The sequence below is a fragment of the Labrus mixtus genome, chromosome 15 (assembly GCF_963584025.1).
Source record: "Labrus mixtus chromosome 15, fLabMix1.1, whole genome shotgun sequence".
NCBI classification, from domain to species: domain Eukaryota; kingdom Metazoa; phylum Chordata; class Actinopteri; order Labriformes; family Labridae; genus Labrus; species Labrus mixtus.
In genome coordinates this window covers 27,671,710-27,683,932 of record NC_083626.1, presented here as the reverse complement: position 1 = coordinate 27,683,932, position 12,223 = coordinate 27,671,710, and the positions used below count along the sequence as shown (strand labels likewise).

The window sequence follows — 12,223 nt, the reverse complement described above, 5'->3', positions numbered from 1 at the left end:
CATCGCTCTGCCGGTGGGCTCTCGGTTCGTGCCTGGCAACCGAACTAGAAAATACCGGTCAGCTTGGGAATCAAACCGTGGTTAAAGCGGATAATCTCCAGGCACCGCATCAAAGGGACACACACACACACACACACACACACACACACACATATATACACACACACACAGCATCCATGTTTGTTAGCCGAGTCTGGTTCGAATAAGACAGTTAGCACTTAGCTCGCTAACTAATCCAAGGGCAGCAAAGCCGTCTAATGTTAGCCCCATTTCTTACCTGTTTCCAACTTCCGGCTGCGTAGCTTCTTCTCTTCCTTTGAGTGAAGCGTAAGTTATTTTATTTTACAACACTACAGCATCCCAGTTCAGTTCTGCTCCGCTTTCCGCCGCTATACCATTCAAACAGCCTCCGCCGGTAGTGCTGCAGTCACGGAGCTGAGCTAACGGCTACTCCGGGAGGGAACCGAGCTGTCAATCCGGCGGGGGGGAAGAGTCCCGCCCACTCATCATCTGCGCACGACGGTACAGGAAATCAACACGGAAGTCTAGGCATGCTGCATTCATGAGCTCCACGGATTGTCTAATTGATTTAGAGATCGGGGGATTAGGAGTAGGAGAGCCCTTATTCTGTGTCTGCGCAATCTAGGCGTTTCTTTTCCTCTCTGTGCCTTAACCCTCATAATAATTGTCTGATTTTCTTTTGTTTTTATCATCCCTTAACCGTTTTATATATATGTTTTATTCAGGTCCTACAAAAGGTCACATATAATAAGTTAACTTCAATTCTGTTTTTTTTTTGTTGTTATTTTTTTTTTTTTACACTGGATTTCCATTAACTTTAGAGAAAATTCAAAATTCTTATTCTTTCCTAAAGTGCTCATGATGGATAGGCTTTTTGTAAAGTGTCTCGAGATAACACTTGTTATGAGTTGACGCTATACAAATAAAAATTGATTGATTGATTGATTGATTGATTCTTGATTTTAAAGCCCTGCATGGACAGGCACTGGCCCACCTCACAGAACTTTTCCAGCTTTGCTCCAAACAAATCTCTTGGTCCTCTGATCAGGGTTTGCTGGTGGTCCCACACTCCAGACTGAAGACTAAGGGGAGTCTTTGCTTCTGAGATCACCACTCTCTGCCTTTGTTGACACTGTCGACTCTTTTAAAAAGCAACTTAAGACCTATTTGTTTAGACTTGATTTTGTGTAATCTGTTTTGTATATTGTTTATGTTGTTATCTGTCTGTAAAGTAAAGCACTTTGTGACTCTGTTCGTTAAAGGTGCTATATAAATAAAATTATTATGAAGATGATGATGCTCATTATTGTTATTCAGATATACACTGACTTTAAATGTGTAGTATGGAAACAACATCTGCGCTGCAAACATTAATCCATATCCCTATGTCCCTGTATGTGACAACTAACGGTTACAGCTTTACATATTAGGTGAACATGAATTAATATTCATTTCTATTTCTATTACTCATCCAGTCACTGCACAATAATAACTGTATATACTCTGTCACTGCACTATAACTTCACTTATTTGCACTATATCTCTATATTTATATTTGTTTAATTAATCAGTCACTGCAAAATAATAACTGTATATATTATTTCAGTCACCATAACTGTCTATTTATTTATTATTATTATCATTCATTCACTGAACAGCAATTGCTCTGGCCACTTCTGCATATTTCTCTTTCATATCACCACAAATATATTTTTGTTGTTGTTGTTGTAAACGCTGCTGTTTAAGATTGCTGCTAACAAAGTTTCGTTGTGTCCTTGTATACAATGATAATAAAGATTCTATCTATCTAATAAAAATGAACACCAATCATCGCTCCAATATTATAATTAATTTAATTTGTCAATTTAGAAACTCCAGTAACAAATTTTACTTCGACATTTTAAAGCGTTGGTACTACTGTTACCTCCCTTTTTCATTCAAGTGAAGTTTCAAAGTGGAAACACATTTTTCCGATTGTTGATACATCACGCGAACGCACCGCGAGCTTCGTTAAACGAGAAGAGAAGAAAAAGTTGTTGTGAAACTCTTCTGGTACAAATTCAGGTATTTAAAAACTATTGTTATTATTTCATTTGAGTTCAACATTAAGCTGATCTTTTAGAGCCGAACTGCACGAAAGCGTTAAGTTTAAATGGTTTAAGTTAACAGAAAAAAAGAGTAGAGTCTTTGGCCTTTGTCGCTCGGAGCTTTAGCTTCGTCATGAGCTAACGTTAGCATCGAATGCTAACATGACATAGCCAGAACTTTGAACGGCTAACGGCAGCTAGCTTGTTGTTAGCTCGTCTTTTATTAGTTAAACACATTTCTCTCGATATAAAACTACTTTTGCTTTAAACAGCAGTCTCCATGTAACTGTAGAGCATAACGTTTTATTAAAAAAAAAAGATCTGTAAGACTTAATTTGTGTCATGCTAAACCGTTAGCTACTGAATGCTAAATGTCATACTCTTTTTTTTTTTTGCTTTTTTTTCAAAATCAACTTTATTGTCAATTTCAAAATATGTCAGACATACAGTGGAATCGAAATTGCGTTTGTCTCCGTCCCACGGTGCAATACAACCAAAATAAGGTAAAATAGATAAAATAAAATAAGGTAAAATAAGATCAAATAAAATAAGGCAAAATAGATAAAATAAAATAAGGGAAAATAAATAAGGGAAAATATATAAAATAAGGTAAAATACCGGTAGATAAATAAAATAAGGTAAAATAAGATAAATAATATTTACAGCAATAAATTCTAAATAGTGCAAAAGGTACAAAACAAAATGGTAAATAAAATTTAAAGAGAAAGTAAACTCTCACAGGATATAACGGTTATATTGTTTTATACAGTCTATTTATTCTCTGCCCAGATTACCTGATAATAACCAAATTAAATCAACTTCATGTTAAAGTTTATCAACGATATGAGTCAGGAAAAAAAAGTTTTGGGGTGGTTGCTAAAGTAACATACATGTCCACTATAGTTTTGTGACAAAAAGTCATAAAAAGCAACCAAATTAATACTACTATTAATGCTATATTGAGTGTAACATCAGTTATCGATACCGATATAAGATCGGATCGGTCCCATCTCTAATGATTAGTAGCAACAGAGTAATGTAAACAATCTAGTGCAAAGGAAGTGACACTCAAGGGGGGGGGGGGGGGTGTCAGTGTCAGGGAGGGGGTTTGGCAGTGCTCAGGAAGTGATCTGGCACCTCTCCAGCTACCAGACCAACTTCCATATTTGGTCCGCACCGGCGACCCTCCGGTTCCCAACCCAAGTCCCTACAGACTGAGCTACTGCCGCCCCAAATTTAAGACATCTAATTTAAGATAACTGATTCAGGGAGTCAATGATGGGTGAAAGTGATCCGAGTCCTGGGTGTTCCTGATAATGACAGACTTGATAATAAAGAGTAGTAGAGAGCAGCAGTTGAAAAGTTGGTTTTAAAGTGTTCCCTTTAACACACACACACACACACACACACACCCCCCCCAACTGCCATTTATATACCAATTTATAGCTTCTTATATTCTTGTCACTGAAAAACACTTGAACAGTCTTGCAGAGTTTTCATCCTTTTTCTCTCTTTCAGTTCACAAAGAGATCTAAAGATGTCGTCAGGCGCTCTCTTTCCAAGCTTGGTGAGCGGCTCCAGGGGAAGCTCCAGCAAGTACCTGGTCGAGTTTCGTGCAGGTAAAATGACCCTGAAGGGGAATGTAGTGACGCCGGACAAAAGGAAGGGCTCGGTGTACATCCAGCAGTCCGACGACTCCTTGATTCACTTCTGCTGGAAGGACAGGACGTCTGGGAACGTTGATGATGTAAGTAGCATCTCTTGCCTTAATGCAAAGCTATTTATGTGTTGTTATAAGCAAGGGGTCCTAATTGAGGAGACCCCGCACATTTTAACAAATTATGATTTCCAATCGCTGGCTGAGGGTCTCTGTGCTGAGGGTTTTGGTTCAGCCAGGGAGCATCCCATCATTTCATCTGTTAACGCTTTAACAAAGCAAAAAAGGTTAAAAAGAGAAACATTTGTATTATAAGCATCAACCAATTCAAACGTTTGGGGCTTTCACACTTGCAGACAACTCCTGATATTTCCAGGAGCTGTATGTGTGAATGCCAGACCTTTAGTATCTTCTGTGTCCCATGGAGAAAATCAGCGGAGACTGTGACAGCTGGTCTGATCACACTATGTTTAAAACTCAGTGTGACAGAAGTTGTTGCTATCTTTAGACATGTTGCACATTCCACAAATACCACCAGTAAAACCAGGACAGAGGCACAAGTCCTGCACACAGAAAAAAAATACTCAGTCTTTTTTCTCGATGCATACAAACAATTTTCATTCAAGCTATGCTGATACATCAAATCCTTATTTAGCCTGGCTTCCATAGAGCAAGCAAGTCTCATCCTTTCTCTCCCCCCCCCCTCCTCTGTCTCTCTGAATGTCTCATGTTGTGCCTTTCTCTCTTTTAGGACCTGATCATCTTCCCCGATGATTGTGAATTCAAGCGGGTGAACCAGTGCACCACCGGACGTGTTTACGTGCTGAAGTTCAAGGCCGGGTCCAAAAGACTGTTCTTCTGGATGCAGGTGAGTGGAAGATGGTGGACTTTACTCGTGAATGCGTGACATCCGTACGTCATTTGTGTGCAGGCAGATGTATGCTAAATCAAGGGAAAGTGAGTAGAGGGGATGATGTAATCATACTCCTGATGACAGGGTTTGCATGGCTGTAATCAGTGTACTTGTCAGGCAGATAAGCATTTAACATTTATGCCTTTTTCATCTGCCCCAGTCTGGAGGAATTAATTGCATTAGAACACTTTTACAGCCTACATAATGTCATAGAACTTCAACATATAAAATACAATTTATTTATTCACTCAAGGATTGTCCTTAGATGCTGCTTTCTTTCTAATTTGCCACATCTTTAAAGCACCATAAATGATTGTTTACAGATATTCTGTTCAATTTCAGCCAAACAGCAGGAAAGCCTTTTTTTGTGAAATATTAAGCTTTCATTTAAAGGAAATGTTGCTTTTCCAAACAGGAGCCAAAGACCGACAAAGACGAGGAACACTGTCGTAAGGTGAACGAGTTTCTGAACAATCCTCCGATCCCTGGAGCTCCGGGCAGCGGAGGCGGCAGCGGCCATGAACTCTCTGCACTCGGAGGAGAAGGAGGTCTGCAGAACCTGCTGGGAAACATGAGCCATAACCAGCTGATGCAGCTGATCGGACCAACGGGACTGGGAGGACTGGGTGAGAGCTCCACAAGATGTTTCTTTGACATGTTTAACTCCTGACATTCAACACAGAAATGTCCATGAGGATGTTTGTTTACGGGCAGCTTACTTGAACTTCTTAGGGTTTTAAATATTTATACTCTTAGTCTGTATTTTTATATCACCATGAGGTGAAATTGAGCTCAAACACGAGAGTCTTAGGTCATTTGGGACCATTTCTGATCTGTTTGTGTTCGTCTAAGGAGGTCTGGGAGCTCTAGCAGGACCAGGACTCGCCAACTTGCTGGGCAGCGGAGGACCGGCCACCAGCAGCTCCTCTTCCAGGTGACAGAGAACACAACACACATATCACCAGTTTCTTCACAGATATAAAACATAGTAAATACTAACATGATAAACTCTCTCTTTTCTCAGCTCTCGTAGCCAATCAACAGCAGCCACTCCGTCCTCAGGCGGAGCCCCCAGACTGAGCTCCACTCAGGCCCCGACCACCCCTGTGACTCCTGCTGCCTCGGCTGTCTCGCCCACTACTGTGGCCCCCTCCACACCAGGTAAACAAAGTACAGCACCTCATTACCTGTCTGGAAATAATTCCTGTTTTCACGCACAATGATTGTAAAAGAAACTAAAACAACCGCGGTAAACATTGTAAGAAACATTTATCATTGAAGCCGTCATAACAACATCGTCCTTCAGCAGGAAACACATCAAGTAAAGCTGACGTTAAATCAACGCTTTTTTCATTAAATGTATTTCATTTTCAATCTGTCTCAGCCTCGGCTCAGACTCCGGTGGTCCCAGCCTCTGTGGGAAGTCCTACCTCCCACCAGCCCATCCAGCTCAGTGACCTTCAGAGCATCCTAGCTACCATGAATGTCCCGGCTTCAGCTGCTCAGGGACCAGCAGGTGAGTGATGCATGGTTTACTTTTGAGTAGAAATCTTTTGTTTATTTCTGGTTTGATGCACTGAACAGCAGCATCAGTTAAAGGTCTGATATCAAGAGGAGAAACATGCTAAAAATAATGACAACAAAGGAGACAGAAACGAGCAGTGTTACATAAAAATATGACTAACGGGACTCCTCTCCTGCTCGGTAGTGGACCTGGCGAGTGTTTGCACCCCGGAGATGATGGCTCCCATCCTAACTAACGCTGAGGTTCAGAAGAGGCTGCTGCCTTTCCTCCCCAGTGGAGAAAGTTTACCTCAGAGCGCTGACGAGATCAAGAACACCATCAACTCTCCTCAGTTCCAGCAGGTAACCAAAAAGTTTACAAGACGCGCTACTTCAAAGAGCACTGTTAAAAAGCTTTGTTTTCTAGACCTAGAGTTGAAGTGGAGGTAAAATTTTATCCAAAAGACAAAAAAGTAGCAACAAAAAAGGCCTGAGTTTGAAGTGTTGGAACATTTTCTGAGTTATATAATGTTATCTGGTGACAGTTTTTATAACCCATGTTAAATAAATCAGGTTTTATGTTTGTTTATTTCCTGCAAACAGTGTTGAGTAAACTTTGGTTACTGTGATTGATTCCTCCTTCCCTCCAGGCGATGAGTATGTTCAGCAGTGCCTTGGCCTCCGGGCAGCTCGGTCCTCTCCTGACTCAGTTTGGTCTGCCGGCAGACGCTGTGGATGCTGCCAACAAAGGAGGTAAGAGACAGAGACAAGCACACAACACAGAAGGGGTATTTCTTCTAACAAAACAAAGACCTATTACACTTAGGAATCTTACCTTTTATTTGTGTGTTTTCTAAGCTCCGTTTCCACAAAGCGGTCGAGTTTGATTCAGAAAACACTGATCTTGCTCGCTCACCCTCACTTGGTGCAGTGTTTAACCAGCTCTGCATGGGTCTGTAAACCTTTCTGCGTTCTAACCTCTCTCCATTTTTCAAAAAGCATCTCCAATATTGATCCTAGTTTGAGCACGTTTCTGCTCGTGGAGCTTATTAGACACATGCAGAGGCTTTTTAGGTCGGGTACAATCACTTCTATCTGAACCACTTCTCTTGCCCGCTTCCATCGCTGCAACACCTGTTGACCTGATAACTGCTCTCATATCTGGCAAACCGAGGGGCGTCCAAAACGGCCGTGTGAGGGGGTCTTAAAAGTGCCTACCTTCTCTGGTCCAAACAAATCCAGAGCAGAATCTAAAGTTAGAAGGAGGACATACTGGCTGCTGCATTGTTGTCAGAGAAGCCAGCACTTCAACATAGCATGTTTCCTTAATGTCTGATGTACCTTCTTTCTTCTGCTGTTTGTTAACACGTGCTTTGTGTCTCTGTCAGATGTGGAGGCGTTTGCGAGAGCCATGCAGGGCAGCAAAGGAGACTCCAAAGAGAAGAAGAAGGAGGACGACGAGGACATGAGTCTGGATTAAGAGCTCAAACTGCCAAACCTCAACAGAAAAAAAACCACATCTGTGATTCCTTTTTTTAAACCTCACTTCAGTACCTTTTCTTTCCCCATCTCTGTTAAATGTTGTCTTTCACTTTCCTGCACCAAAGACGACACAGCACAGGGTTCAAGCGGAGCTGTTCTTACTGTGACAGCTGACCAAACAGCTCTGCTTTGTTGTTGTATGACTGAGATGAGCCTTAACTTCTTTCTGTTCTCACACCACAGTGCTTAATCCTTCAGGCTATTTTTTAGGTGATTTACTCTTTAATAAAAAAACATCACAGTTTGCAAACCAAACCAGCTCACTTCCTGTCTTATTTTACAGAAAAGAAAGAAACACTGAAGCAGACATTTGTATGAAAAAAAAAATCTTTATTTAGAAATACATTCACAACACATTGAGGGGGGGGGGGGGGGGGAGTGACGGGGGGAAGACAGCTTATTCTTTCTGTGACATGACAATATTAAAGAGTGGTTATATCATATTACATACAAGCTTCACACTCATGTTTGGTACATGTTGACATTTATGACGGAGGAGATGGGAAACGCTGCCTGAGAGCTGGACGGGAGGAGCTGCTTTTCAGGTCGTCTTGAAGTGAGTGTCGTGTTTACATCTTTTCAGGGTTTAAAATAATGTAATGATTAAACGACAGAGTTGATATTTTGGGTTAAATCACGTCAAATGATCGACTTGAAGTCTTGATGTGAACATCTTGACCTGAAAGCGGCATTATCACAACAAACCGAGTAAGGCCATTTAAAAAAAAAACAAAAAAAACAAAACATTAAAAGTAGGGAGTAAAATAAGAATATGTACTAAACAGTGTATTTTTTCTTTTTCTTTTCCATTTTTTTTTTTTTTTTAAGAAATCTCATGATAGAATACAAAAAATAAAGGTCACTGTACACGTGTAACTTTTTAAAAAACCTCACTGTTTCATCCTGTTGGATTAAAATGAGCAACATTTGAGTACAGTGAGCGTCTGTAGCAGATCAAATATATAAAAAAAGGTTTAATAAATTAATTCTAAATCACCGCTTTTTTGGAAATGATAGTGTTATAGTCAAGACCAGACTAACCGAGACCAGGACGTGCCCGGGATCAGAGTGCTCATAGACCGAGACAAGACCAAGACCATAAATATCACAAAAAACAATCATGTGTTTAGTAGCAGGATAGTCTGAATATGAACAGGACTTGAGTGTGCGCTACATTTCCACATCTTTGTGGAACGGAGACTTAATTAACTGTGATAACTCTCCAGACGCCCCGTCCTCGTCCCGGTTTCAGGAAACGTCTCCCATCTGTGCTGCCTGAGGACTTTTTTTTTTTTTGCTCACAGTGTTCACAGTGTACCGACTCAGTAGGAAAACTTAACGTCGTCTGCTAGAGATGCACAAGTCAAAAGAGAAACACATTTTTTTTAAAAATGGAATATTGCAGTTCAAAATGATCCACATCATTTATTTATGAATATCTGTGATGATAAAAGCAAGAGAGAGTCGATCCGAGTTGTCTTTATTTACAATATACTACATGTTAAACGTGATTTATGACATCGTGTGTGTTTGTTTCAGTGCATCTCCGAGTGCAGTCACTGCCGCAGCACAAAAAAACAAAACCAGTACGAGAGCAACGACAAACAGGAAAATATAAAATATACATTTTCTGAAAATAGAAAATAAATATTAATATATATATTTTAAATTAGCTACAGTAACGTGACACCCACCACCAAGTGATTTGTAGGAATGTGAGGGTAAAACTGTGCACCAGTGTGTGTGTGTGTGTGTGTGTGTGTGTGTGTGTTACATGTGCGGGCAGCCCTGTGTTCCCACAGCTCCGTGCACAGAGAGCGGCTTGGACAACATGGCAGGTCTGTGGTTGATGCTCGCCGTGCGGATGCAGCCGTGGAAGGTGGGCAGGTCGGCAGGCAGACCGGGAACCGGGACGCCATCTGGTGGACGAAAGGAGAAACAACATTTTACAGACGGGTAGGGACAGACCCGAGTTCAGATTCAAAATCAGAAAAACTTTATGAATCCCTAGGGGCAAGTCAGGCGTACGGTCGTTCCTAAAATTACATTACAGAGGGATAGAATAAGAATATCAACAATAAGAACTAACAAACTAAATCAGGCACTTGTATCTGTTTGAATGAGTTTTTACTTCCTCATGGTAGAGAAGCATGGTTACCTTGTCATTCAAATCTTTAAGCCGTCTGTTAAAGGTTCAGATTACGAGAGTTTTTAAGAAGAAGCATTTTTTAGGGAGCATCAACATTGAGAAAGTTTGTGCTTAGTCTACAAATATCCGATAATAACTCTTAAATATGATGACTTCCTGCTTCTTTTAGTTTTTATACTGTTGCAAAATGTTCTCAAAAACAGGTAAAGTAGGAATCAGAATGTGTGCGCACTCACCTGGTACCCCTCCCAGGTAAACGGCCTCTTTGGCGCCTGCAGAGCGGCTCTGTTTGGGCCCGACGCTGTGCTCGCTGGCTGCATCGACGTGGAGCTGCAGGACGTTGTTCTTCTTCACCACTGTAGACACACACACACACATTTTGTATCTCTATGTAACTATCACAAATAAAAACTGTAGAAGAAGAGTTTGTTGACTTGAACTCACCTGTGATGGTGTGCCAGTGTCCGTTACAAAGAGGTTCTTCAGGAGTGAAGGAGGTAGAGAATTCACCTTTACCAGTGTTTACTGAAACTGTCACCTGCACACACACACACACACACACACACACACACACAGTTAGTCGGCTTAACTTCTAATATTTCCTGCCGAGGATTTCTTGTATTTAATTTACAGTTTGATAAAAATGTCTGTTGGTTGCACGCTCTCACCTCTCCCTGGTTGAGGACGATACTCAGGTGTTGATCAGGTGATATCCCAGCATGCAACAGCAGCCCAGAGTCCGAGATGGGCCGAACCTCAAGCTGGATTTCCAGATCCCGACCCAGAACCAAGGACTCATCTGCAGGGGAGGAGGAGGAGAGCTTTCAGTCAGGACACAACAGGCCTCAAAGAGGATAAAAAAAACCACAGAAGAAGAAGAAGTGACCATAACTACCTATAGTGATGTGTCCTCCCTCTCCGGAGAAGTACGCTCCGGCCTGCAGAGGGCGCTGGAAGCAGGGCACCGTCCCCTGGCTGTGAACGGGGTTTCCTGCAGGGGCCTCGTTCAGCGACAGGTCTTTGACACATCCAACGAAACCACCAGAGCCCGGAGCCTGTGATTTATAAGAACGCCACACGGATTGAAAAACATGAAGAAGAGGAGAATGGTTGTACTCAGTGTGTCAGTTAACAGGATGTAACATCTGGATATTTTTAAGACTTGTTTCTTGATTTTGTAGCTCTTAGTAAGTTGTTAAGAAGAAATTAAAATGCTCATGCATCAAACTAGGATCAATATTGGAGATGCTTTTGAAAAATGGAGAGAGGTTAGAACACAGAAAGGTTTACAGACCAATGCAGAGCTGGATAAACACTGAAGCTTCAGAGTCCACCACATGGTGACCTGTGTGAGCATCCACTCTAGAGAGGAGGGAGGGGGGACAGCTCTCTACAATGTTTTGATTTGGACTGCAGTACCCATTTTAAACACTAGGGGTCAGAGTTACATACTGCTCCTTTAAGTAGGAAAGTAAAACCGACAAAAGACGTCTGTTTTGAGAAAAAATGAACGCTAACTAACTTCCATAAAGTTTATTTTCCTAACACTTGATTGGTTTTAGTGTCACGGGTAGATTTTGAATTCTTCATGATGCTGCTCAAAGAACTGCAGTCGAGAAAAGTCTGTTAAAGACTTACAGTAAAAAGCTGTAAAAACATGCAGTGATATAAAAATACTTTGATGTTTTACCGTCAGAGATGGCGGCACTCCTCCGATGTATAACGGCCCGGTGAGACGAGTCTTCTCTCCTCCGGGGATTCTCTTGGACTGAGCGCTGATACCGTCCACGATCAGACTGACCTTCTCTCCTTCACGCTTCACAAACACCTGAAGTGACACACAAAGCGGTCGGTTTTGAACACACCATCCTAATGTTACATAGACATTCACTTCCCGTGTAGCGCCCTGGTGTGCGACCTCACCGTGTGCCACTGGGCGTCGTTGTACTTCTTGCGGCTCCGCAGGCTGACCTTCCTCTTCCCTCCGTCCAACAGGAGCAGCAGGTGACCCTCTGACACGCCGAGTGACATCACAGCCCCGCCCCTCTGACTGTTAGCCGCGTAGAGCACCAAACCGTCAGAGGAGTTTATCCTCAGGGCCATGGAGATGTGAGGTCTGCAGGGAGGAGGACGAGCGGGTACATGTTAACATTTACAACCTCTCCAAAACACAGAGATACATCTCTGACAAATTTCAGCATTTCAGACTTTTCAGCACAAACAAAACTGATCAACAAACATTGAAATTATGAAGTTTTTTTTTTAACCTTTTATCATTGATACTGACTTTGTTTTGCTGCTTTTGGATCTTTGTTTGTCCTTTTATATGTTTCTTAAAGTGGTTTTAATGG

The 12,223-nt window shown here is 41.7% G+C and overlaps 3 protein-coding genes across 4 annotated transcripts in view; 1 reads left to right on the top strand and 2 right to left on the bottom strand.

Moving 5' to 3' along the window:
• dnajc5ab (DnaJ (Hsp40) homolog, subfamily C, member 5ab) overlaps positions 1–481 on the bottom strand; it is a 28,370-nt gene extending 27,889 nt beyond the window's left edge. Inside the window, exon 1 of the mRNA XM_061058327.1 lies at positions 278–481. The gene's annotated coding sequence lies outside the window, so the exon portion shown is untranslated. The remainder of the gene's footprint in view (positions 1–277) is intronic.
• A 1,489-nt stretch (positions 482–1,970) lies between these two features.
• adrm1 (ADRM1 26S proteasome ubiquitin receptor) lies at positions 1,971–7,981 on the top strand. Of its 2 annotated transcripts, none has more exons than XM_061058317.1 (10): positions 1,971–2,085; positions 3,627–3,855; positions 4,517–4,633; positions 5,094–5,304; positions 5,534–5,612; positions 5,703–5,839; positions 6,063–6,194; positions 6,387–6,544; positions 6,832–6,934; positions 7,570–7,981. In XM_061058317.1, exons 2-10 carry the CDS (start codon positions 3,646–3,648, stop codon positions 7,659–7,661), a joined length of 1,239 nt encoding a protein of 412 aa, XP_060914300.1. In that variant the 5' UTR covers positions 1,971–2,085; positions 3,627–3,645; the 3' UTR covers positions 7,662–7,981. The 2 variants fall into 2 exon arrangements, with proteins under 2 accessions (XP_060914300.1, XP_060914299.1); XM_061058316.1 differs by having other exon boundaries at positions 5,531–5,612.
• Positions 7,982–8,280: 299 nt separating this feature from the next.
• Positions 8,281–12,223, bottom strand: part of lama5 (laminin, alpha 5) — a 36,143-nt gene continuing 32,200 nt past the window's right edge. Inside the window, exons 55-61 of the mRNA XM_061057283.1 lie at positions 11,796–11,988; positions 11,563–11,700; positions 10,768–10,927; positions 10,541–10,671; positions 10,317–10,410; positions 10,109–10,228; positions 8,281–9,642 (exon numbers count right to left, since the gene is read on the bottom strand). Coding sequence (XP_060913266.1) covers positions 9,494–9,642; positions 10,109–10,228; positions 10,317–10,410; positions 10,541–10,671; positions 10,768–10,927; positions 11,563–11,700; positions 11,796–11,988 — 985 coding nt within the window. The 3' untranslated portion in view covers positions 8,281–9,493. The remainder of the gene's footprint in view (positions 9,643–10,108; positions 10,229–10,316; positions 10,411–10,540; positions 10,672–10,767; positions 10,928–11,562; positions 11,701–11,795; positions 11,989–12,223) is intronic.